Source organism: Neomonachus schauinslandi, chromosome 1 (assembly GCF_002201575.2).
Source record: "Neomonachus schauinslandi chromosome 1, ASM220157v2, whole genome shotgun sequence".
In the NCBI taxonomy this organism is placed as follows: Eukaryota; Metazoa; Chordata; class Mammalia; order Carnivora; family Phocidae; genus Neomonachus; species Neomonachus schauinslandi.
This window is the reverse complement of record NC_058403.1, coordinates 141,670,586-141,697,112: the sequence shown is the minus strand read 5'-3', so window position 1 is coordinate 141,697,112 and position 26,527 is coordinate 141,670,586. Positions and strand designations below refer to the sequence as shown.

At 36.4% G+C, this 26,527-nt stretch overlaps 1 protein-coding gene across 6 annotated transcripts in view; it reads right to left on the bottom strand.

Moving 5' to 3' along the window:
• The window catches only part of RBMS3 (RNA binding motif single stranded interacting protein 3), a 725,792-nt gene that overhangs the window by 224,881 nt on the left and 474,384 nt on the right, over positions 1 to 26,527 (bottom strand). For all 6 annotated transcript variants that reach the window (XM_021678925.1, XM_021678924.1, XM_021678926.1 and 3 more), the window contains exon 6: positions 19,623 to 19,702. In XM_021678925.1, coding sequence (XP_021534600.1) covers positions 19,623 to 19,702 — 80 coding nt within the window. The remainder of the gene's footprint in view (positions 1 to 19,622; positions 19,703 to 26,527) is intronic.

Here is a 26,527-nt window from a genome sequence, read left to right as displayed (position 1 = left end):
TGGTGGGGGGGGCATAGTGCTTCCATATTAAAACATCATAGAAAATACTCATTATTAACGTTGTAAATTATCATGATTTGGCAGGTAGATGAATGAAAACAATTGAAGTAGCAAGGACATTTAAAAATATCACATGGTAATTTAGTAGATGAAAAATGTAGCATTTGAATTCAATGAGAAAAAATGTAGTATTCAATACATGGTGTTGGAAGAGCTGCCTAACCATAAGGAAGTAAAAATAAAGCTGGTTTCTCCATCTTACAATTTATGTTAAAATAAATTCTAGATGATTTTAAGTTTAGAGTCTAAAAAATTAGTAGAGAAAAAAATTAATAACATTTTAATATTTTTCAGTGAGACATTATATAAAAAACTATAAATATCTTTTTTAAAAACCTGATATGCTCCCCCCCCAAAAAAAAACCATGAATGAAGGCAAAAGATAAGTGACTGACAAACACCAACTTTCTTTAATGCAATAAAGTACCTACAAGTCAAGAAAAAGGCCACTAGTCCAGTTGAAAAATGGACAAATAATATGAATAGAGTTTAAAAAAAGGAAATACTGAAGCTCTAAAGACATGAAGACATGTTCAACTTCAGTTCACATTTCTCTTATTGCTATTATGATTAAAATATGGTAAATCTTCACCTATTATATTACCTAGGAAAAAGATTCATAGCCATTGTATTGGCCAGTGTCAGGAGATGACTTCTTATAATGCCTGGTGTAAGTGTGACTTGGGACACCAATAGGAGGAGCAATCTGACAGATTTATCAAAACTCAATAAGCAAGCATGTATTATTTTACCTAGCAAGTCCACTTGACATGTTTTTCCTGTAATAGGTCTGCATGTATATCAAAAAAGGCACAAACATCAATTTTCATTTTTGTGCTATTTATAATAGAAAAGGATTGGAAACAACATAGATATCCATAAGTAAGGAACTTTGACCATTTTTATAAAAAAGTATTCCACCTCTAAAAATGGAATACTATAGAGCCATCAAAAATAGTAAGATAGTTTTCCTTGTACTGTTAAGAATGAACTCCAAGGTACATTGTTAAGTGAAAAAAATCAAGGTTTAGAAGAGAGTATATACTTGCCGCCATTGGAGTAAAAACATAAATGTCTGTTTGAGATTCAGGAATTGCCTCTGGAAATACAGGAAACGCAGCACGTGTTCTTCTAGGGAGGAAACTAGAGAGGCTGTCCCACAGATAAAGGAGAGGAACTACTTCTCACTATGAAGCTTTGCATTTTGTAACTATTGGTTCATTTTACCAACTCAAAGTATAAAATAAACCAAGTGTACATTAGAAGAAGAATTTGTCACAATTAAGTTTTAAATTTCTCAGGAAAATAAATGGTGTAATATTTTAAAATATTGTTACATACAAGACAGCAAGCAAGTCAAGGATCAGATGATGATTACTTGAACTATTAGATAAAATTCAGGATCCACTCTTAATTAATGGCACCACCATTTTAAAAAGACACTGATTGGACATTAAAAATTGGTACTTTGTCATATTCAGTTTCCAGAAACTCATCATAACCCAAATGCTCTTCAACTGGAGAATAAGCAAAATGAAGTACAACAATTCAATGAAATACTACTCGGCAACAAAAAATAATGACTTGATGATACAATCAACAACATGTATGCATTTTAAATGCCTTATCCTCAGTGAAGGAAGGCAGATTCCGACTATACACTCCATGATTTCATTTAGGGAACATTCTGCAAAAGGCAAGACTACAGGAATAGAAAACAGAGTTGTGGTTTCCAATGATGAAGGGTAAAAGGGAGGATTCCACAGCAAAGAGGTAGCACAAGAGAGTTTTAGGAACTATTCTAGATCTGGATAGAGTACCTAATAATATAGCATTTACATTTTGTAGAAAGGTGGCAAAATAATTTTAAAGTAGATCTGGAAAATAGAAAAAGCAATAGCTAACAATAAAATAACTTGAAACTAATATCTAGAGCAGGGACTAGAACTGCAAGATAAAATATTTTATAATGACTGGATAAATGGTGTGATCCTTCTGTAAAGCAAGCACTCATATCACAGGTAATTAGTTAGTATAGAAAAAAGGTGATATTAAGTAGTGTGAAAGAAATGGATTAATTTCTAAGGGCTATTGAGATATCTGATTAAAATCAATTTAGATACTTATTTGATATCATATATGCTAATGAGTTAAATGTAGGGAAAAAGTAAAAGATACATTAGGGAATATTAATGAAATCTCTTATATTTAAAGATAAGACACAGCAGAAAAGATTATTTCATAAAAAATATTATTTTTAAAAATGGAAGTAAAAGTTAAACAGTAAACTAGGGAAAAACTTGTGGGAGAATGTTATAGACAAATGCTTAATATCCTTAATACAGAAAGCACTTTGATACAACAATAGGATTATATCAAATTCATTTTTTTTTTTTAAAGCTAATTGGATAGAACTTACACCAAGTAGTTTAAAATCAAACCCAACCAGACTAAAGCAGCTCCACCTAGTTCTATTCAATTCAAAGGGCTCACTGGGGTCTGGTCTGGTCATCTCCACCTGATTTTAACCAGTACAACTTAGGTCTGATGAATTTAAACTCAAGCGTATTGGTCAGAATTTTTATAGTATCAAGGATTTTCCATAAGCATCAACTCGGTTTTGCTTGGAGCAGATCTTACAATCTTATCTTTTGATCTCAATAAAGCTGGCACTCCTCTAGAATATTTCTTGATTCCTCTCCTCTAGGTGACATTGATAATTCCCTCCTTTTACCCCCAGTCCCTGGTCTCTTTATAACACCTCTTCACCTTTGTGTTTATCACTGAAAACATACTTCTTTGTTTACTTTACACTAAAATTAAAAATACTTGCTTAATGAATGAAGAAATAAAACCCCAAATGTCTACTAGTGTAAAGGATATTGAATTATCACAAGGTAAACTAGGCTCTAAAGTATATGATCTCTTTTCTGTGCCTTCAATCATTGAACTATATGGATTTTCTACAACACCATTAAGATTTGATTTTTTTTTTTTTTTAGTCTTAATCTAGGATTGCTGGAATTGTTTTCACTTCAGTAGATATTACTTTCTTTCATGACTGAGATTTGCAGCCCCTTTGTAACCACGGGAGGAATTCTATTCAGTTGTTTGAATTAGGTACCTGTGATAATTGCTTTTATAAGTGATACTTTTCAGCCTAAAAAACAGTAGCGATAGCAACACATTTTCTCTCCAGTACCTCAGGAATGCAAAGAATAAAAAACATGATCAGGTTCCACTTAGTTTCCATGGCTCCTTTGGTCCATCCAATGAAAAGATATTACATAGAAGGAGGAAAAAAAAAAAAGTCTGTAATTCTTCTCATTGAGGCTTTTTAGTAATGTGCCTTTTCTTCTGGACCCAGCTCTCAAAATTTATATATAACTCAAAACAGAAAAAAAAAAAATTCTATAGCTTAGTTTTTGAAGAAAGATTGCTTCTCTAAAGGAAGTTTCTATAAATAGGTTACCTTTTCTTTATAACAAAAGAACCCACTTACCAAACACTAATATAAAAACCAAGTGCATTGTTTGTTGAAATTGATGGCCAAATATTTCCACTCTTCTAAAAACTAGACTGAGTATTAAAGTAAGCAAGTGAATCTCAAGGAAGAAGGCATTGAATAGACTAAAGGAATGAAACACTTAACCCAGTACAGAATATTAATACTCATTCTATTTTGCAAATAAGGAAGAAACTTGCTCCTCCAAGTTGGGGAATGGAGGGAAAAACATGCCTAGCTAGGGGAAGAGCTACTGGATTTCTTGCTGATCTCTTCTCCTGTAATATTTCCCCCCTCCATCCAAGAAAAATAGAAAAGACATGATTTAGTATAATTAAATAAATAAATAAGTGCAACCTAAATAAATAGCCCTTAGTATTTATTAGGAACATTCCAGGAGCTCTATACAGTATAATTTATTGAATCCATAGCAACCTCACAACTATAGTACAGAAAGGAACTATGATTATCTCCATTTTACCAATGAGGAAATTGAACTACAGAGGGGTTAAGTAATTCACCCAAAGTCAAACATCTAGTAAGTGGCAGAACTAAATCCTGGGATCAATCAGCCCACTTACAATGTCTGAGTCTGAGCAACCTACTGGAATTCCGTAAGTCTCAGCCTCCTCATCTGTAAAATGTAGCAGTATATTTTCCCTAAGGGTACTCTGAAGGTGAAATAGAAAAATATATAATATGTTAAGCACCATTTTGGCATATAATAATCTCCCCTTTTCTCCCCACACTAAAAATGTTCATTGATAAAATGGGACAGGAGAGTAAAGCCATTTTCTGGCTCTAACTCTATCTTTTGTTCCCTCCAGCTTTATAGAAATGTATTTGACATATAATGTTGTATAAGTTTAAGGTATACAAGGTGTTGATTTGATACACATATTGAGAATTTGATACATGTATATTGCAAAATGATTACCACCATAGCATTAGCTAACACCTCTTTTAACTGTATCTTTTAGGAGATTTTGGTGTCAAAAAGTGAAATTGAAGTCATCCCATATAAAGAATAACAAGATAAATATTCTACAGGCAGACAAAAAGCAGAAAGACAAATATGCAAGAAACTGGAAATGCTTAAATCCTGAAGTTAAAACAGGAAACTCAAAGACAGAATTATCTTCTCTGCAGAAGCCAAAATAGTGTAAAATAATTCTACTGAATCCAGGATGGGTACTTCTCTGTGCCAAACCTGACTAAGGCAGTGAGAGATTAACAATGTAAACAAAACAGCTTGATGAAAATTTTCTGTACGAATGGATGACAAAGGTCAAGGGGAAAAGCTCTCGGTGCTATTGATAAAGGACTTCATTAAGCCCTCAGGGAAAACAGGTATAAATATTTATTCGAACAACAATTCAAATCAACATAAAGGTTAACGAATCCATTCTGTTGATGGCATGGGCACCCAGTTCCCAAGCACGACAAGGACACAACCTGCAGGAAGCTTTAGAAAAAGATAATTAAAAAAAAAAAACTAGAACAGTTTTCTCAAATGATTTGAAGTTGAAAAAAGTATGTCTCATTGCTAGCGGTAGAATTAATTGTAACAACCAACAGGATGCTTGGTGTTCCAACACATTTTATATTCTTTTTGTTTCTTTTAATTTCCACAGGCCATTACTTTGTTTTGTTTTGTTTTGTTTGTTTGTTTTTAATTCTGGAGAAGGAGCAATGGAAGATAGGAGGTAGAATGGAAAGAGAATTTAATCCGTATGAGAAAGAAAAGGATTCTTGTGCTTTTGAACACTGTCTTCCAACCCAAAGAAAGCTTTTGAGATTTAAATATTTTAAAATTTACAGAGAGGAAGATATTAAAAAATATTTGTATATGGAATCATCATAGTTGACGGTTTCTGCATTCACTTTACAGCATTTACTAGTCGAATGCCTTATTAAGAGAGAATTAGGACAGTATTAAGAAATCACACTGGAATAATGAGCTCAACTTTTTTTTTTTTTAATTCAATTCAGTGTGTCTATATTAAGCATCTCCTTTGTTCAAATGCCAGGCATTAGAGAGACACAGGGATAAAAAAAAAAAACATAATTCTGCCATCCAGTGGGATAAGGTAAGTATACAGCAATTGCCATAAGAGACTACGTATCACAAATGGACACCCACTGTAGGAGAAAACAATTTAATGTGATGCCCTGAGAGTTAAGAGGAGAGTTGGGGGGGGGGGGGGGGCAAGTAGGGAGATTAGAAATTAGGAAAAGCTGCATGAAAAATGTTGTATTTATTTTTGAGCAGGATTTCTTGGGGAAATGAAGGTAGAAAAGGGGAATTCTAGGCCCTATGAACTGGAGGTATAAAGATATACCAAGAAATCATTATAAGAGGTCTATGATTATACATGTTTTTACAGTTGTTTTACCTAAAGTAAAGACCCTCTGTATTAACATGGCCATCCTGGTCCTACCAGAAGTGTGACAAGTGTTTATGAATCTGGGAGTCACCAGAAGAAATTTCAGGTAAATATTTATCTGTTGCTATACTATACTCTTTCTAATCATCCCAGAAAACAGTTGAGTTCCAACCTGGATATTTTTAGTTAATTGGACACCATTCTAGATCAAAATATGGCAGCTGTCGGCAAATGGTTTGAGACTGGAGTGTGGGCTTTACCTAGTGAAAACGGAGGTTTACCTTATTTGGTCCATGTACCAGACAATGCCCATTGATGATTGTATTTCATAGACTTCTACAGTTAAATTATATTTCCAGCCTAGAGGGTAAATGTTGATGAATTAATTCTCATGATGCTAATAGATGCTACTAATAGTGGGGATATCTACCACTTCCAGCCAGACACTTGTAGAGCTGTACAAAAGTTAATTCTGATAACACTTTTGTAAAGGAGGCACTATAAACATCAAATGGAAACATTGGGTTCCATGAGGAACCTGACAAGAGGCTAAATAACTTGCCCAAGTTCAATGGGTAAAGAGACAGAGCCAAATTCAAACTCAAACCAAGATCTATCTGCCTCCAAAGGAAAAGATGGAATTCTCGATGGTATGTTCAATGCAAAGGAAGAAGAGTATCCCAGCCATGAGACTCTCATAGAAAGCACAGCATAAGCTGGGTGGATGTTGCTCTTTAACATTATATAAATGCAGCAAAGATGAAAAGCACTTCCCTTGAGATGAGAGAAATGAAGAGGTTGTCAGGGATGTAAACAAATATTAAATTATGTCTTTTCAAAACAAATTACAGGATAAATTTTATCTTAATTTTTTTTCATCTACTACATGGATTTGGTGGGTTAAAAATCATGAGTTATGAAGGATGACTAGAGAATGCTTTTCTTTTTTTTATTTTATATTTTATTTTTTAAAGATTTTATTATTTATTTATTTATTTATTTATTTATTTATTTATTTATTTATTTATGAGAGAGAAAGCGAGAGCAAGCAAGCATGAGTAGGGGGAGAGGGAGAGGGAGAGGGAGCAGCAGATTCCCCACTGAGTGGGGAGCCTGATGTGGGGCTTGATCCCAGGACCCCCGGATCATGACCCGAGCCAAGGGCAGACCTTTCACTGACTGAGCTACCCAGGCGCCCCTAGAGGATGCTTTTCTAAGATCTTTCATATTAGGTTAAGAGAGGCAATAAGCTTAAGGAAATCATGATTTTTGGACTGCACAATTAGAGAAATTACCATTTCTTTAAAAAATTAAGATTCTATGTAAACACTAATCATAAACTGTGTTCAGTTAATTACATGTTAGTATTTACAATATTATAATAACTATTATATTAGTATTATTATTTACTACACCTAGCAAACCTGGAAACCTTTATTTGAGATGCATCCCACACTGTGACTAGAACTCTATGGTGCAGTCCAGCTATAAGATGAGTGCTGTAGGAAATTAGCAGTGACCAAAGAAGTGACAAAGAATTGCTCTTATTTTTATTTTTTTCCTAGAGAGCGCATGCACACATGTGCCAGAGGATAAAGAGGGGCAAAGGGAGAGGGAGAGAGAAAATCTTAAGCAGGCTCCATGCCCAGCGCTGAGCCCATGTCAGGCTCGATCTCATGACCCTGAAATCATGACCTTAGCCAAAATCAAGAGTCAGGCACTTAACCGACTGAGCCACCCAGTGCCCCCAGAATAGCTCTTATAAGAACTCCCATATAACACAGTCATATCTGTGTTTAACCCTGTGGCTCATAGATCCTAGTTTTCCTAAGTCTTCCTACAGGCTCACATGCCAGTCACAAATTACAGTCCCATTCCCACAATCTCAGCATAACACACCTGCTGCGTATAGATACGGTTGCAATAAAACATTCACATATTCTGTCAAACTATATTCCATATAGTATTTGCTAATAAAATGATAATGTAAATGTTTGGAAGAATAACCACTGTTTCTGTATTTGAAAAAACAAAACAAACATTCACTATAGTTTAAGGTATCTGCGTGCTTGTTTTCAAAAAACAGTAGTGTAACTCATATGATAGTAATTTTTTTAATCCCTCCACTTAAAATAACTTTCTAGAACACATCTAGGTTTTCAAAATAAGATCAGAAAGATGAGAGGATATTTTAAACTTCATCTTTACCCTGGTTGTCTTCCTTAATTCTTCTAATTCTGAGAGGATAAAAGGGCTTGATTCTGAAATTCTGCTCTGTATCAGTGGCATTCGAAGTTACTGCGTTTGTTGGTTTGACTGTTTTTGTCTCAGAAACTCTTTCCTTAAAATTACTGAAGACCCCAAAGAGCTTCTGTTTACACAGATTATAGCTAATGATATTTACCATCTTTAAAATTTATTTTTAAATAGCAATAATAAACCTATCATATGATGTGACATATTTTTATTTTAAAAAATTCAAAAACAAAATAAATAAAGACAAGAATGGCCTTGTTTCATATTTTTGCAAATTCTTGTAATTTCAGGTTTAGTAGAAGACAGCTGGACCCTCATATCTGCTTCTGCATTCAATCTGCTGCCATATCACACATCATGTAGCTTCTGGGAAACTCTACTCAACACTCATGAGAGAATCAGAGTGAAAAAGGCAAATAATGTGTCAGTATTATGAAAATATTTTGATCTTGTAGACCACTGGAAAGGATCTCAGGAACCCCATAGGTCTCTGGACCACAATTAGGCTCAAACAAACCATGCCATCTTAAAGTGATTGCACATAAAATAGGTTAGTTTCAATATTTGGCTTTAATGTGTTTATATTTTAAGAACTATTGTATTAAGACTCCATTATCTTATATATTGGTACAATTTTGATTCTTTTGAATGGACCTTTATAAAGACATACTATGATTAGTAAAATCATGTCAACAACCGGTGGTCTACTTACTCTCAGGACATACGATTCCAATTCTGTCTACCCTTGCAAATGTCTTATCAGTAGGCAAACTGTCTATGCTTTTTCCAGAGAAGTCTGTTACTTATCAATACTGCTACCTTACTTAGAGTGTGTCTAGTGTGTCTATCTTCTGGAAAGTCTGGGAAGCTTTGGAGATAGTGTAGGTCACACTCTGGTGTTCTCACCAGGAGCAAAAGAACTGGGGTGTAGATACTCCAACACCAGCCTAGCATTGTTTAAACGCTGCCTAACCAGAAGACTGTAAATTCCTAGGCACTTCTGATTCTCATTGCACATAGGAAATGGGCTCCTGGAACCAGACGGCAGTCCACCTAGAAAGAGCGTGGGGTGCTGGCTGAAGGACATTCAGTAAGCACCCTGGGAGTGCTCACACCTGCTCTAATTAACAAACAACTAGAAATCAACTTAAATTGTTGACTCTATTTACTTTAAGTCATTTCAGTGATTCAATTAGTACAACTGTTTAATAAAACTTCTGGTCCAAAATAAGTCCCCCTCTCAGTTCAAGAAAAAAAGTCTATGTTTTCACATTTACACCTTCCTAATCTTGCTGCAAGTTTGCAATAAACCTTTGGGGGAGAAACATTTTTGTAAATTCGCTGAAGTTTTTTTTTAATGGTTTAAATAATAAGAATTATCTATATATTTTTGTTAACCCATAATAAGAATCCAGTTACTTCCCTGGATTTTTACTTGTGTCTCACAACTAAGTTTTCACATGGGACTCAACCATTAACGGCTACAGGATACTTTTTATTCTGGGGGACAATGAGTTGGAGTAGAAGCGCCATCTAGATATCTAAGAAGCTCATCTTAGATATAATCATCTAAAACTTACAGCTGATATCAGCTATATAATATAAACTCTATATCTCTTCTAAGCCCTAAGAATCTTTCCAAGGTTTTTTTTTTTTTTAAAGATTTTTATTTATTTATTTGAGAGAGAGAATGAGAGACAGAGAGCACGAGAGGGAAGAGGGTCAGAGGGAGAAGCAGACCCCCCGCTGAGCAGGGAGCCTGATGTGGGACTCGATCCTGGGACTCCAGGATCATGACCTGAGCCGAAGGCAGTCGCTTAACCAACTGAGCCACCCAGGCGCCCAGCCCTAAGAATCTTTCAATACCAGGAACTTTTGAAAGTAAGTATTAAGGTTGAGACCTAAGAGATACACATGTGTATGAATTTAGCTTGACAACTGATACATTTTTTTCTGGCATATTTTATGGAACCAGATGGTTTGAATTAATATTTGATTTCTTTGGGTCAAAAGTAATGTGCTCTGAGATCTAAGCACCCACCCCCCCAAAACTCTCTTTTAAGATGTCCAACAGTCTTCCATTCTAATATATCCTTATGAAAAGGTAAAAAGAAACTGTAAAGTCAAAATAATTAACAAGATTTTTTTTTTTCTGTTTAACATAAATGCAGCCCAAATGATACAAAGAAGATTAAAAATAGGAGAAACTAAGAAAGTCCTCCAGAGGCTGTTCAGTGATGTAATTTAGAAATGGTGTGGATGATATTTCAGTTTAAACAAGTTCTGTCTTAGTGTGGTAGTTTTCTGTTGTTGCTAACAAGTTAACAAAAAACTTTGGGGGCATAAAACAACACAAATTGATGATTTTACAGTTCTGTAGGTCAGAAGTACTACACAGATCCCATTGGGCTAAAATCATGATGTCAACAAGGCTGAGTTCCTTTACAGAAGCTTTAGGGGAGAATCCAATTCCTTGCCTTTTTCAACTTCCTGAGGCTGCCCACATTCCTCCATTTTCAAGGCCAACAATGCCAGGCCAAGTCCTTCTCATATTGTATCACTCTGAACTCTTCTACCCCTCCCTTCCACTTTTTTTTTAAGACTTTATTTATTTATTTGAGAGAAAGAGTATAAGCAGGGGGAGGGGCAGAGGGAGAAGTAGACTCCCCACTGAGTAGGGAGCCTGATGTGGGACTTGATCTGAGGACCCCGGCAGAAGGCAGAAGCTTAATCAACTTGAGCCACCCAGGCACCCCGCTCCCTTCCACTTTTAAGGACACTTGTGATTACATGGGGCTCACCTAGATAATCCAGAATAATTTCCCTACTTTAAGGTCAGTTTATCAGCAAGCTTAATTCCAAATGCAGCTTTAATTCTTCTTTGCCACAGAACCTAACATATTAACAGGTAGTGGGGAGTAAACAGAGATATTTGGGGAGAGGGAGCATTATTCTGTATCCCACAAGCAGTTATTTACTTATTTAACAAATAATTATCTGTGAGAGGCATTGGTTAGACACCTGAAACATAAACAGCAAGCTGCACTCCTTGCATTGAGAGAGTTTATAGGCTAACGGTTTAAGGGTAAAGGGAAAGATAAATATCAAAGTCCTTTTTTAGAAATGTATAATCTAATAGGATGAATGTCCCTTTGAAATATAAAAAGACTAAAAAGAAGATCATAAGCATACCAATTTCCCATGAAGGATTTTTTTTTTTCTGTACTGACAAATAACTAAAATAATAGTAAACAAATTGATTCATCATTCAAAGGCTTAAAGAGGTAAGAAATCAGAGGCAACAGTATTAAGATAAACAAATGATGGCTTGTTTAGAGCTTGCCTAATGAGTGTTTTCATTTATATTCTTCTTAAAATATTTTCTTAAATTTTGCAGACTTTTCATTCTAAAAATTAGATCATAAATAATGAGTTATGTGCATGGTAGGCTTCTTGATGGTTACTGGAACAGAGTGGCAAGTATTTAATTCAGGATACCATCCATTTATCCAAAATTTGGTTAAAACGTGTTTTTTAAATAAATCCTATTAAATGAGATTCTAGATTTAGAAATGCACTTAATTATTCAGAGCTTGGTTTCTATGGCTTGCATCTTAACTGGCCTTAGGCCACTCAACCCTTTTTGCTTGCTAATAAAACTCATTGAGACAGACACTAAATGGTTTAACTACTCATTAGTGGTACTGACAGAAGGCAAAGCCCAACATCATCTTAGAAATAAAATTAAGGTTTCATAATTTATTTTATACGTTTTTACTGTGAAATCTTCAATGCAGAAATTTTTGAAGACCTGAATGGATTATTTTAGAAAGAATAGATGGAGATGGTCTGTGATTCTGGAGATAGATAGAAAACCTCTTTATCCTTCCTCTCTGTTCCGTGAAATTACAATTGCTTTAAAAAAAAATCAGATTCTGGAGCCAGGTGGCAACTTCAGACAAATTCTGCTACTACTAATTGGTGCTTATACATAATTACAGAAAATATGTGGCCAGTAAAGCATATTGACCATATCATATTGATTAAATGCTATAGATTTTCTAAATACTACATTATAGTAAAAATAACAAGCCAATGTAGTACTTCCTCTAGGCAGGGGAAAACAAAATTATGCTAAAGGGACAAAGGCATAGAATAAGAGCTCTTTTTTTTTCCTGTTTATTCTCAAGATTCTTTTTTTTTTTTTTTTAATGTGAAGAAGAACAAAAAGGGGGCAAAAGGACAGCACGGTAACAGTGCCTAACTAGATCCAGTGGCAGGAAGTTCAGACCAAGACCTAATTTCAATATAAGTTAGGCAGGACCATTTGCTATGTCAGAACACAGAATTCCTCATTGCACTGTCCAAAAATGAGTTCTTTAAAGGAATAACATTTAGAGTGCCAGGATAACACCTTGAAAACCAGTCTTGGGGGGAAAAAAGGTTTTTCAAAAAATAACTAGACTCTTTCTCAAAGTAAGTTTCCTTTTCCTGTGAATATTTAGTGTTCTCTCTGCATATTTAGCTATACACATGTGTTGCAGAATCTTTGCTAACTATTAAGAAAAGATCTGAAGATTTATCTCAATGTTTTCCTCCAAGTTTGTTGATGCACAGGAGTTGGGTATCAACCATATACCCTCAGGAAGTTCATTGAACAAATACAAGTAGAAGGGTTATTCAAGTCAAGAGAGTGCACATCAACTCCAAAGAACATTTGCTAAGAATCTGCACTGAGTTGAGCAATAGCTGTTGAAGCAGGAAAAATGGAAAAACAAAAACAAACACAAAAACAGAGCCTGGTTTAGAAAACTCAGAATCGAATCAAATAAGTAAACAAAAAATTACCTCAGTACTGCTTACACTTTCCCACCTGCTCCTGTGAAGATAAGAACTTCAGAGAAAATCAAGCGAAGTATAAGACTGAGTAAGGAAATCTCCAGTGTTGCTGAAAATGTCCAACATTCTAATCCAAAGTCTCCAATTGTCCAGCTAAAGATCATCTCCATTTCTCTTAAGCCATTCCCACTTAGGACCTCATTATCAACATCCACCACTCCACATTCATCCAGGACCAACATCTCATAAGTCCCTTTCTCTGTGGCCCTAATTTTCTATGCTTGCATCCCACCTTCACTTTGCTGCTGGCATTATGACTATTCCCTAGTTTTCCCTTCCCTCCCCAATTTCAACAACCATCTACCTCTTTATGTCCTCAGTTGTTCCAAGGTCAGCCATGTCACTGGTGGCATGTTTGTCCTTATCTTTTTCCATACTTCTCTTGCTAAATTTAAACCCTGACTACCATGTGTCTACTACCACTAATGTTCATCTTCACCATCCCAAATATGTGGTTCATAAGTACAGCTGTTAAATAAAAAAAGTCACAAAAACAATATATTTGGTCTATGCAATTCACTTCACCATTTTAGCTGGGTCTGTTTTCCTCTATGGTCAGAAGTCTTAAATCAAAACATAGTTCCCCATCACAATTCCGGGAACACCCACCTTAATTTGAGTTTCCCCGAATCAGAGCTTGGGACAAGGTAATTTAATTGGGAGCTGATGCCAGGAAGCAGATATTACAGAAAGGGAAAAGGAAGGCAGGGAAGAAGGAAAAGCCAATAAAAGGTGCCTCGCTGAGCTTGTTTTACCACTGTGGACAATCCTGTAAGGAATCTTGTAGATTGTGACTCAGAATTGTCTCTCCAAAGAATGCGAGGCTCAATTTTATCCACTGACTTCAATAACCCGCTAGTTGAGGGTTGTTCCAAGAAGTGATAACTCTCCCAAAGTTTGCAGAAAACCTATGCTGTGTTGGGTGAGCTTTTATATATTTTGCCCCAAGGTAGGAAAGTGGAGCGATTCAGTAGATGCTCCAGATGGATGCTTCCAGGATGAACAGAGATGGCCCACTTCATCTGCAGCTGTAATCAGGTAGGAGGAGGGGATGTAGCATAGGGCACACAGCCCATTTCAATCATTCCAACCTCCTGAAGATGATCCCCTGTACCTTCCCTGTCAGGCTTCTCATTTTCCAGATTAGAAATTTGATCATCTTAGTCTCCTTTCTCCCCTCTCTAATCAGTAACCAACTCATACTTTCACAGTTTCAACTGTGGCTCCATAGGAAGGTTGAGAAATGATTGACCTAGTTCATGTCCATAGAATTCATACAGATTCTAAGACTCTATTGACTCTGAAATTGCCAGGCTACTCTGTGAAGTTCACTAATAATATCCCAACAGTGTTTCATTATGAAGCAACTATGTATTTGGTACCTTGAAATAATTAAGAAGGCATCACTAACATTAAAAATGAGAGTCTTCACAGAAAGTAGCTCCTAAATATTGCAAAAATCCTCTTATTAATGAGAAATCTAAACTGACACTCAGTTGGGGATTGTAGTATTTACAAAGTTTCTTATGCAAATGATGTTCTAGTTTCCCAAAGATGAAAAACTCAGAGTTAGGCAATGCTTCAATCAAGTAAAACCATAAAAAAATATATTTTTGATAAGCTGTATACCATAACACTTTTCTATTTGTTGCCTTATACTCAACTACTACATTTGTTACATTTGTGGACTTAATAGACAGCTATGCCTGAGGAAACACTGATTGTGAGGGACTGCAACAGTGTCCACTGATACAAATTTGTATACTATTGCCAAACATTCAGAATTTTGTACCATGTCTTTAATTAAATATAAATGTAATTTAAGTACATTGTTGATATTTTACTCTGTAAAGTTTAAAGGTAAACAAACAACATTTCTTTTCATGTTCTCTAAAGAAGTACCAGACTTTAAATATTTTTCCTCGCATACTCGCAAGAAATATATATGTATATATCCACAATCATACACATTTTTATTTTCATAAACACACAATAGAAAGATTGTGTGTCAAAGCATCAATAAGGCACACAGTTTTATTTTATTTATTAGAAAATATGATTCCTCTATCACTCACTTAGTTGTCTAAATTTCTGTTGATCACAGATTTGTTAAAATTAAAAACATCTCAAAATATGGTGAGGTCTCTCCCTACCCTTCCCTACTTTTTTTGAAGTTCAACTGGGATTAGATATAATTACTTCAAGAGTAAGAAAATCATACTAAAAGTGGGTTATTCCATTTTCTTCTCGAAAGACTGCTCCATTGACAGGAAAATATGTATACAGGCACAAGTCCAGTTTGAGAGCAAAACGTGATTTATTTTTCTATAAACTAGCCTGCGTGATCCGTTCATCAATACATGTCCTTACATGTGGAAGCCTTTTCTACATGGTGCATCACTCTGCTCCAGGGGCTCTTTGGAAGTGAACCTTTCAAGTTCATGCCCTCCAGATCCCTGAAGTGTCTGGGAACTTACCCTTTGCTTTTGCCAGAGGTTTGAAAATGAAATGCTTTGGGGCTGTACAACATCGCTGTGCAATTCATTATGGGACAAAGAAATGTCTGGGGTTAGGCAGGCAAGCAACTAATGATCCTTCATTTTGTCCAGAAAACATCAAGATCGATATGTAGGACATGCAACATTTATGGAACACTGTGTTTTCTTTTCCCTCTAGGGGAGGGAGAAAATACTAGATGACGGCTTCCTGTAGATGGCTACATGATTGACCCTGGCCTCTCCTTCCCACCTGCCAGTAGTAACACAGCTGCCTGATCCCATACCATACATAACAGAATTCAAATAACTTTATTTTTTTTTTGGCATGTATATTTAGCCTCATTGATCCAGGTAACCAAAATCTGGGGACAACGTTATAATCCAAAGTGAACAGAACTAGTTCTGGAGGCTCTAATACACATTAATGATCCATTATGTATTCATTAAAATTAGATCTTTTATGAACAAAAAGGAGGAGCCCAGAGAAAGCATGAAGCAAAAGAAGATATCTACAAAGTTTCCTTCCAACTCACATAATCTGTCAGTAGGAATCAAGATTAAATACCATCATGAATTATATTTAATGAAAAAATTGTTGCTAGACTAACAAATCAAAATGGAAGCAGCAACATAAATGTGGTCAATGTTACATGTCCTTGCAAATATCCTTAACTATAATGTTTTTTTTTTTTTAATTTGAAATTCAGAGCAATGCCAAAGCTTTGGGTTGAATTATTTTTTTTTTCTTATTCTTATATGGAAATGACACAGTACGGGATTTGGAAACTAGATGATCATCTCAGGGAAATAATTAACTTTGCAACTCCTTTTAAGAGAAATCATTTGTCAAAAGTGACAGAAACCAAAATGGCACTATATTTGCCCAGTGACATGTGCACATTTCCCCCAAGTCATCCCTAAATGGAGAAGTAAAGAATGCAAATTGGGTACTAATTGTTCTCTACTTGCTTAGCATAAGATAAAAGCAGGGGTCTAGTGTAAGAAGATGATTGACTTAACATGCAATCTTTTCTACAGCTTTCTTAGGGCCTGAGAATCTCAGGTCATTATTGGATCATTGTGGGGCCATCAATCACACGACCTTAAAGCATTATATTGAAACCATCAGTGTGAGTTCCAGAAAACTGCAAACTGAATTCCAAGATGATGAATCTTGAAAATGTAGAACACTGAGATGTTTATAATTTTTTTGAATCCTATTTTAGTTGTAGGGGGGTCAGATCAATTATAGTTGCTTTTAATTAGTATACCCACAAGCAAGGACAGTCTCTCTAAGGCTACATTAGGATTGAAAAAGCTAGGAAATTGGTGATTTCTTTTGAAAATATCAAAGGAATCATTTCCAATTCGGTATCAGGGCCTATAGTGACAACCCACATGCAGTCTTCAAGTTGGAATAGAGAATTGGATTAAGATATGAGTTCTTGGAAATAACATTTCAATCATCTACAATAAATAAGCAGTGAGGACCAATAAGGGCAAACAGCATACACTCATATTTGATCATACCCATTCTGACTTCGTGAATCAACTCAATGAGGGCGTTTTACTACTGGACTTACCAAAATATCCACATTTTGCATTATATCCTATTTTATTCCATATCAAACTTAAACATTAAAGATGAAATATCTTCTGTTAACATTTGACTCTGTTTGATTTCCACTGCATAAATAAGCAAATTCAAGTAATAATGATGATCAATATCATATATTTAATTCTATTACACTGAGTACAAATCTCAGAAGCATAAACTTATATCTCTTAAGAGTTTTATAACTGAGCGTAATTATTTTGCTTCTTGGGTTCCCATGAGATAAAAGTGAGTGAGAGGGCACCTGGGTGGCTCAGTTGGTCAAGCAACTGCCTTCGGCTCAGGTCATGATCCTGGAGTCCCAGGATTGAGTCCCACATTGGGCTCCCTGCTCAGCAGGGAGTCTGCTTCTCCCTCTGACCCTCCTGACTCTCATGTGCTCTCTCTCTCTCTCATTCTCTTGCTTTCAAATAAATAAATAAATAAAATCTTTAAAAAAAAAAAAAGTGAGTGAGAAACTCATAACCAGGTTCTTGCTATTCACAATGTTTCCATTGGGTGTAGCTATGATATTAGACAGGTTGATATCACAGTCTGTGTATTCAGGAAGAATGACCAGACGTTTGGGGATTTGTAGTGACTTTCTTTGTCTTTAGCATTAAATTGTATTAGTCAGCTATGTTCTATGGCGAAAACCAAATAGTACAGCTTCAAATCAATCAAGTCAAGAAGGATTTCAATGACTTTTTCTGAAAATGAAGAAACCTAAAAAAAACGCTGAGATGTATTATAACTTTAATCAACAAAAATTTCTACATAATTTGCTCATTCTTAATTTTTTTTTTTATGTAACCATCTAATTCACACCTAGTTTGAATGCCTTCTAGATAGGCATCCGTTGGATAAAATGTGACAAATAAGGGGAGAATCCTCTAATAATGCAACCCCTTTATTCAATGATAGGTCTGAGCAGAGTGTCTTAAAGTGTCTTTTATGCTAAAAGAAAAAAAAATAAGTATTTCTCCTAAAATTCAAGGGCAGCTTACATGCTGAGATGAAAACTGCTAACTCTTTTCTTAACAACACCATATGTCTCCAATTGGATCATAATGCAGTTAGTTCTCAAGGGAACGTTATGCATGGAAGCTAACCAAATCGAGACACAGGCGTCAATGTGTGCGCACTCTCTGATTAACCAGGAGATGCTACTTTGGATTTTCCAGATCATCTAAGTGAGCATCTGAAGGGCCTTTCTCCTTTCCCAACACCTCCCCAAATGAACCGAGGCCTAAAAGGACCCTGACCCTTTTACAATAATATTTCTCTTTTTGTTCAGATTTCCTCTTCTATGTAGCCTCAATACATTTTAAGGAACTGAAATATTTAACCCCTGAACTCTCTAACCATGTGTTTTAAATAGCAGACACATTACACAGCAAACACTATAGAAGTCCAGCTTAAAAAAATCAAAAGGAAAATATCATAAGACTGAAGAAGTCACATTTGTCCCCTGAGAATCACCAAAAATGAAAGAGCAACCAATAAACCAATACGGATTAGTCAGACATTTCTTTATCCACTCATTATAATTCTTCCTTTTTAGCACTTCATTCAATCTTGAGTATTTTTATGCATGAGTAAGATATATTTTTAAATCTACTCACTTAATATTAAACACTTGCCATATATACTGCTACCAGATTAATAGCAAGTTGAGGTATTGCAGCTTAAGTCCAGACACATGCGACATATTCAATTCCTTATGTTGAATGTAATTTTTAATAGCAGAAAGTTATATCAACTTATGATGTGTATAAAAGTTTAAGGATTTTGCCTTGGGAAATGTGAAATGGGACAATCAAGATTGGTGCTTCTCAGACTATCTCCGATGAGTGGACAGTTCACAAAAAAAAATCAATATGTCAGTAACTGATATTTTTTTAAAAATATGAAATTATGCATTCAGATTTCATGGCAATGTCAAATTGCTATAAAATTTCTAAATGCAAAAAAAAAAAAAACCCCAAAAAACATTTCTAAATGCTTCCTCTCATGCTCTGTCCCCTTCTTGTGATGGACTGATAAAAAATGTTTGGAAACTGGCATCAATCAGTGTACTTCACTGTGACTATCACTGTTTAGATAGATACATTATAAAATAGAAACAGGAGTCATGAACTTCCTTCACTTGAAGTGCATTTTAAACTATTCTTTGCTGTTTCTCTTCCAATTCACTTCAGACAATCAGCAGCAGAGAGTCAAAAGAAAGGCCAAAGAAGAATCACCAAGAAGCTTTTGGTAGTTTTGAGAAAGATAAGTTGTTACTTACTATTTAAAAACACACAATTACAAAAGTAACCTTTTCATTCCCAGTGACCAACCAAGGGCTTTACCGTGTACTCATTTTAATAATAGCAATCAGCCTAGACACAAATGAATGATTATTTAATGGTATTCCTTACCTGGGATGCCTGGTGGTGTTTTCAGATATTTTCCATTAAAATGTTGAATTACCACTTCACATTTTTCAGTAGACTCCATTCTGGAAAAAGAGGTAAACAGGGGATCATATACTTTCTTAAGGTTGTGTATATTCAGGAAAAGTAAATAAAAATGAAAACAAAAATAGGAAAGCCATGGAAAAGCTTGATTTGAGAATTCTACGAGACTTGTCAACTGTTGCCATGACCACTATGATCAAACTATCACAAACTCACCATTGCTGAGAGTAGGTATTTATTTACTGCATTGAAAGTTGCCTATGTGGGGACGGCTCTATGCTGATTCCACTCCCAGAAGTAATACTGAGGCATCATCTTACTTAATCCACAAAACACTGTCTGGCAGTTGAAAGTGCTCCATAAATATCTGTTGCATGTCTGAATTAGCAAACCTGAAAGGTAGGTCTTGTTGCCCTTTCCATCGAAGGCTCTGAGGCTTACACAGACGAACGACCTTGGCAATGAGTGGCGGAGTTGAGATTTTAACTAAGGCTTGTCTAACACCAAAGCAGAACTATAACTACTAAGCTATTGGGCTGAGGGACTCCACAAAACAAGCTGAGGAGATGTGCTGTTATTTCCACTCTGTGCAGTCTAACGTGATGATTAATATAGTAGTGTTGTCACCAACACCTTGACATTTTTATTGAAAACCCACTGGGTGAAAGTACAAAAGAGAATTATTTGGGGTCCCAAATGTGTCCTCAGAGTCCTCAGAGAACATAAATACATAAACCTCAACTCCTGAACTTTCTTCACTTTGAATTTTGGAAATCCTCTCTTTTTTCACACTAGATATCCATATTCCTAAACTAGGTTTCTTGGGTCAAATTTTGGCATCTCACTTGCAAGCTAATGAATGAACATTTTGAACTATACCATCATAATGTCAATATTGGCAGTGTTACCCTATCCTAAGTAGACTAGTATTGGCAACATTTTCTAAATAATTAACTATAGCAGGGCTTTATTTTATAACATTGGATGGGGAAGATAAAAATTAAAGGGCTGATTCTGATGAAAGGAAATTAAGTCCCCCAAACAGTACACTAGAGGCAAATACAAATTTAAAAAACAGCCCACACACACCATATGAAAGAATGTGTATGAAATGTGTGAAATTTGTCTAAAAGGCAAAATATAATTTTGGATTTTCTGCTGTGTTATTAATATGAGCTGTCTTGGAATGGAGCTTTTTAACTCAAGTTATAAAACTTCCCTACACCTAAATCTTAAGTGTGTTTTCAGGAGCCTATTACATGCACAGGAAATAAGATAAGGGAAAATATGTAAACAAACACCAAATAAGTTACACATTTATTACAGCTACAGGAATTCAAATGTGAGAGGAATTCCAGAAACCAGGGAAACACTGAGAAGTGGGCACAGGAGGCCATAAGGGCCCTTAGAGAAGTCATTAGGGCAGGGAGCTAACCAGGCCCTGTGTCCTTTTAGAGGGGGTGAGGTGAGCAGAACACTGTGCCTGGGGTGCCTGGGTGGCTCAGTCATTAAGCGTCTGCCTTCGGCTCAGGTCATGGTCCCAGAGTCCTGGGATCGAGTCCCACATCGAGCTCCCTGCTCGGCAGGAAGCCTGCTTCTCCCTCTCCCATTCCCCCTGCTTGTGTTCCTGCTCTTGCTATCTCTCTCTCTGTCAAATAAATAAATAAAATCTTAAAAAAAAAAACAACAACCAAAAAACACTGTGCCTCTGTGGGAGGTTCACAGGGGTTTGGGGTACTCTTGAAGATAAGCTGAGAGATGAAGACAAGGGTACCTGAATTATCAGGTTAAGAAATTCTAGATGGTATCAGAAGCATATTCCAATGGGGGGGGGGGCTGTCATTATTTTCTGACTCAATTTTTTTTTTTAAAAAGGGTCTTTTCTGATGTATATTCCTATGAGGCATGGGATGGAGGCACATCTTTCTGTATAGAGACACATATAAATGGCAAATCTCTACCTACCGAGCAAAACTGACTTCCCTGGCATGAGACCAGTGCAGAAGGAGAGAGCCACAGACTTAGAATAAGTCTGTACTTGGTTCAAAACTCTGCTGGCACCATCTTGAAATTCTTAATGATTTTCTAATAAGGGTCCTGCATTTTTATCTTTCACTGGGTCCCACAAATTATGTCACTGGTCCTGCTATGGCAAGAAAGTGCAGGAAACCAATAGGTTATTATTCATTTATCAAATGGCCCAGTGGATCCACATAGGTGTTATTTTGAAAAACATGTAAAGGATGAATCAATTTTATATCCAAATGTGGGGGAAAAAAAAACAACTAAACCTCTTTAAGCTTAATAACATACAATTTTGATAAATAAAAATAAAAACAAAGAGAGCATTTTGTTCACTGCTTAATCACAAGTTCCTCCAAGTCAGAAGATATTTGGGTTAGAAAGGCAAGATGAATCTTTCTCTATTACAAATATTTAGGAATAGCTAAGTACACTTTTCCTAACTCCTTCAAGTTTTTCTTTCCGTGGAATCCTTTACAGTAAATCTTCCAACCTGTTATTATTATTTTTTTTTTTTTTGAAGTACGAAACTTGCATTTCTAGGAACAAAAGAATTCTAATTCTGTTCTCTGTCTTCCCACAGGATCTACTATCTATCGTCTCTTAGGGACATTAACTTTCCTTCCTACCAGAGACATGAATGGGAGAGGAAATGTAAGCCCTTAATTACTACAGATGTTACTTTATGGAATTTTTATTCCAGGAGAGCTACAGAATGAAAAGCTTATGTCCCAGAGCCCCCCTCCTTGTTCAATCTCTCTCTGGATACTCATCTAGATAAAAGGCAGTTAAGAATCTAAAGCTTGCTTGCAAGAGTCCTACAAATCAAATCCTTTCTCTTTGTCTTAAAATGACATGGAATTCTAAATGAAGACTAAAACTAGACTGGGGTGTGTGTGTGTGTGTGTGTGTGTGTGCACGTGCTTGTGATTCTATATGTGTTTTAGGAAATACAGAAGAAGCTAAAGTAGAAAATCAGGTGGTTCACCAACTCTACCCACCTAAAATTTTTTTGCTCTGGATTGAAAGCCTTAAGTCTTTCCTTTTGGATTCTAAGTATGATCATCTTTTCTTAAGACTATTTTACATCCATATCAAGCTGGATGGGGGCTGTTTCTAGGAACATAAAGACAGCGGCATAGATTGTTCACTTTGGCTTCATTCAGATTTAACTAAGTGAATGTCTGCATTGAGCCTTTAGAGACTCTCCTCCCTGAAAGAATAAATGCAATAAAAGTCTATTTTCTGTAGCTGCTGGTGCTTAGTGTCAAACCATGTTATGCTGCACCACCCAGCAGTGACAATTTCATTTTAATACACGGGGCACATTTTAACAAGGCAAAGCAGTCCCAGCAAAAACAGTGATATAGGAGCCACCAAGGGAAAGGCTCAGGGTTCCTCATGTATTTTATGTGGAAACCGAACAAAAGTGAGACTGGAGCTCTGGGGCGGGGTTGGGGTGGGGGGTGGAGAGAGACTGCATGTGAATAGCCACCTTAGGAAGAATGTGCCCATTCTCTTCTCAAGTTTCACAATTAACTGCTTTGAAATGCCAGCTCAAGCTATCTGCAATCTGGCCCACGCTTCAGTTGAAACTGACACTAGCATTATCAAGTGAGTCTGAAAAGGCAGCATGCCAGACAAAGCTGCCTTTACATGTCCCTTTCAGACAGGCCACTCAATCACTACAACCACATCTATTCTTCCCAGGCGGTACCTGAACCCCTCTAGTACCTCGGGACAGCTCGCGTGCCAGGCCAACCATTCACCCGAAGATACATTAATTAGGTTCTTACAAGGCTCCAATCATTGTATAAAGCTTCAGGGTTTTCTGTTAGGTCTGATGTTTAAATATAAATACACATTAAAGGTCCCGTTTGACATTCTTTGTTGTCTCAGTGCCTAGGAACCTGGCTTCAGTCATTCAAAACAAACCACAGAATTGTGATTTAAAAAAAAATTTTTTTACACCAGTTACTAAGGGGAGCCGGTTTCACAGCCAATACAATTCCCACAGGCAAGTTACATCAGAGGAGAGTTTGATCCAATATTAGTAGAATGTTCTGGGTCAGACTTGACACACAGATGTGGAAAAGGATTTTGCAAAACCTTCTGCAGCCTCCCTATCTCAGCTCAAGAGAGGATCTCTCAGTTTATGATCTTAAAGCAATAAGCATTATTAACCATATATGTAAAACAAATCCACCCTGCCACTTATTTTAGTTAATTAGAGGTTTCCGCTATTGTGAAATTTTTGTGGTTTTGCAATCATAGGCTTTGTACAAATTATTGGCAACTTAGAATATCCAACGTTGCAAGCCAGTCTTCCATCTAAATCTGGTTAGAGTTACGCAAAGGGACAACATTAACAGATTTTTAAAAGTACTAAAATGTGCACTCCTTCTGAGATTTCAAAAATAAATTCCATCATTCACTTCTTACTCTATCGTAATGGAAAGCACAGCAGTCGAGTCCCAGGAACAAAGATGAGTAAATGAGTTGAATTTTCTTCTGAGTCTTTAATATTTGTCTTCTATCTGCTGGGTGCTTGACATTTTTAGGATATAACAGGTATCATAAACGCCAAATAATGAAGCAGAGCTGCCTCTCTGCCATCTTCCTTTGCCAAAACCCAGACATTTGGGTGGTGTCTTACTCGGCATTACAACACATTCCTCTTTAGGAAATGAAACTGTGGACAATATTTAACTAATTAAAACCCACTCCAGAGTTTTAGAATCACATAATTTCAGGACTAGAAATAGCCCCAGATATCAACTTCTAAATTGTACAGATGAAGAAACTAACACTAGTTGCCTTCCCTAGAGACTAGTTAGTGGATGAACCTGGAATAGAACCTTTGTCTCTTGACTCTCAGTTCAGATGGTTTACCTGTAAGAGATGAAGTTCCATTGCTGGCCTCCCATCATCCCTCCTGATTCCCTGTACTCTGTCTACTTTAATGTGTTCTGATGCTGGATAGATCATGCTACCTTCATTCTAGTTCAATCTCTGTTAACTGGAGCAGCTGTTCTCAAAAATGGAGATACACCATAGCACTTATTTCGCGTAGCGTAATACCCTCTAGTTCCATCCAAACACCTTCATCTGACGTGACTGGAAGGGTACTTCACCTCTATGGTATTCTTTCCAAAAACCTATACATCATATGGATCCTATCATGAGAAAAATGTCAGACAAACCCAACTCTGGAGACATTCCCCAGGATACCTGGCTAGTGCTACTCAGGAAAAACAAGGAAAGTCTGAGAAATTGTCACAAACTATAACAGACTGATGAGACATGACAACTAAATGCACAAATGGCACCCTGGATTGGATTCCGGATCAGAAAAAGTGTATCAGTAGAAAAAACTGGTGAAATCCAAATAAAGTCTGGAGTTTAGTTAACAGTAATGTATCAATATCAGTTTCTTAATTTTGACATATACACCATGGCGATGTAAAATGTTAACAAATGACGTGGTGTGTATGGGAACTCTTTATTACTTTTGTAACGTTTCTGCTAAATTAAACTCACTCCAAAATAAGATGTTTATTTTAAAATGACTGTACATTAAAATGATCAGGAAACTATTTTTAAAAATACCAATGTCTGGGCCCCAGCCCATGAGATTCTAATTTAACTGCTTTGGCATGAAGTCCAGGCACATATTTTTCAAAGCTACCCAGGTGATTCCAGTGTGCAGCCAGGATTGAAAACCACTGTCCTGGAGCTCTTTGTCACATGTCCCAAACTAGAAATCATGGGCTGAATCCAGCGTTCAGGTAGAATTTTAGTATATGTGCTGCCGAAGCGAGCACCAGCGTTCAGGTAGAAAGTTTTGTTTGGACTACAAAGAGGTTTTAGAGAATCTGAAATGGTTGTCAACATTTAAAGACTGGGAGACTTCACATGAAGATTTGGACTCCTGATTCCTCTTGAAAGATGATATGGTCTGATCCATGTTTTCTGCATGGCAACTATGGTACAATAAAAATAAATTTAGTCTTTGTCCCTGGTTTCTGACACAGAACTCCTAAAACCCATGGTATTTCCTGAGTGAAAGAAATGTCCTTCATTACTTACAATAAGGCCTTTTGGGCCACTCCTGAGTTTATGTTAATGAGGTGACTCAAGAAGGGAGCCCTAGAGAGATTCAGGATGGGGCTGATCACCACAAAGCCCAAATGATGAGAAGGTTGGAGGCTTCAGCTCCACCCACCACCTCAGGGGATGGGAAAGGGGCTAAAGATTGAGCTCAATCACCAATGGCCAGTAAATGAATCAACAATGCCTATGCAATAAAACCTCCATAACAACCACTAAACAAAAGAGTTCAGAGAGATTTACCGGGAGGGTGGTATGCCCTGGGAAGACAGAGAAGCTCTAAGCCACTCCTTATACCCTATATCTTGCCCTTTACATCTCTTTTGGCCATTCCTGAGTTGTATCCTTCATAATATACTAGTAAACAAAAGTAAATTGTTTTCATGAGTTCTGTGGATTGTTCTAGTGAATCAGCAAATTGGACGGGGTCAAGGAATGGTGGGAAGAGTCTTGTGGGGGGACTGAGCCCTTAAACCTGTGAGGTCTGGCAATAATCCTCTATAGTCAGTGTTAGAATTGAATTGAATAGTTGGACACTCAGTTGGTGTCATAATTGGAGAACTGATGTGGAAAAACAACACGTATTTATTGTTAGAAAACCTCACACATTTGGTTTTAGAAGTGATGTCATCATAGCAACCATGACCTGAAGTTGAACAGTTGCTTTCTTTAAACCGAACCAGTTTGTCATCATCCCTACCATCCTGTACCAACTGCCAATGCTAAGGGAAAGT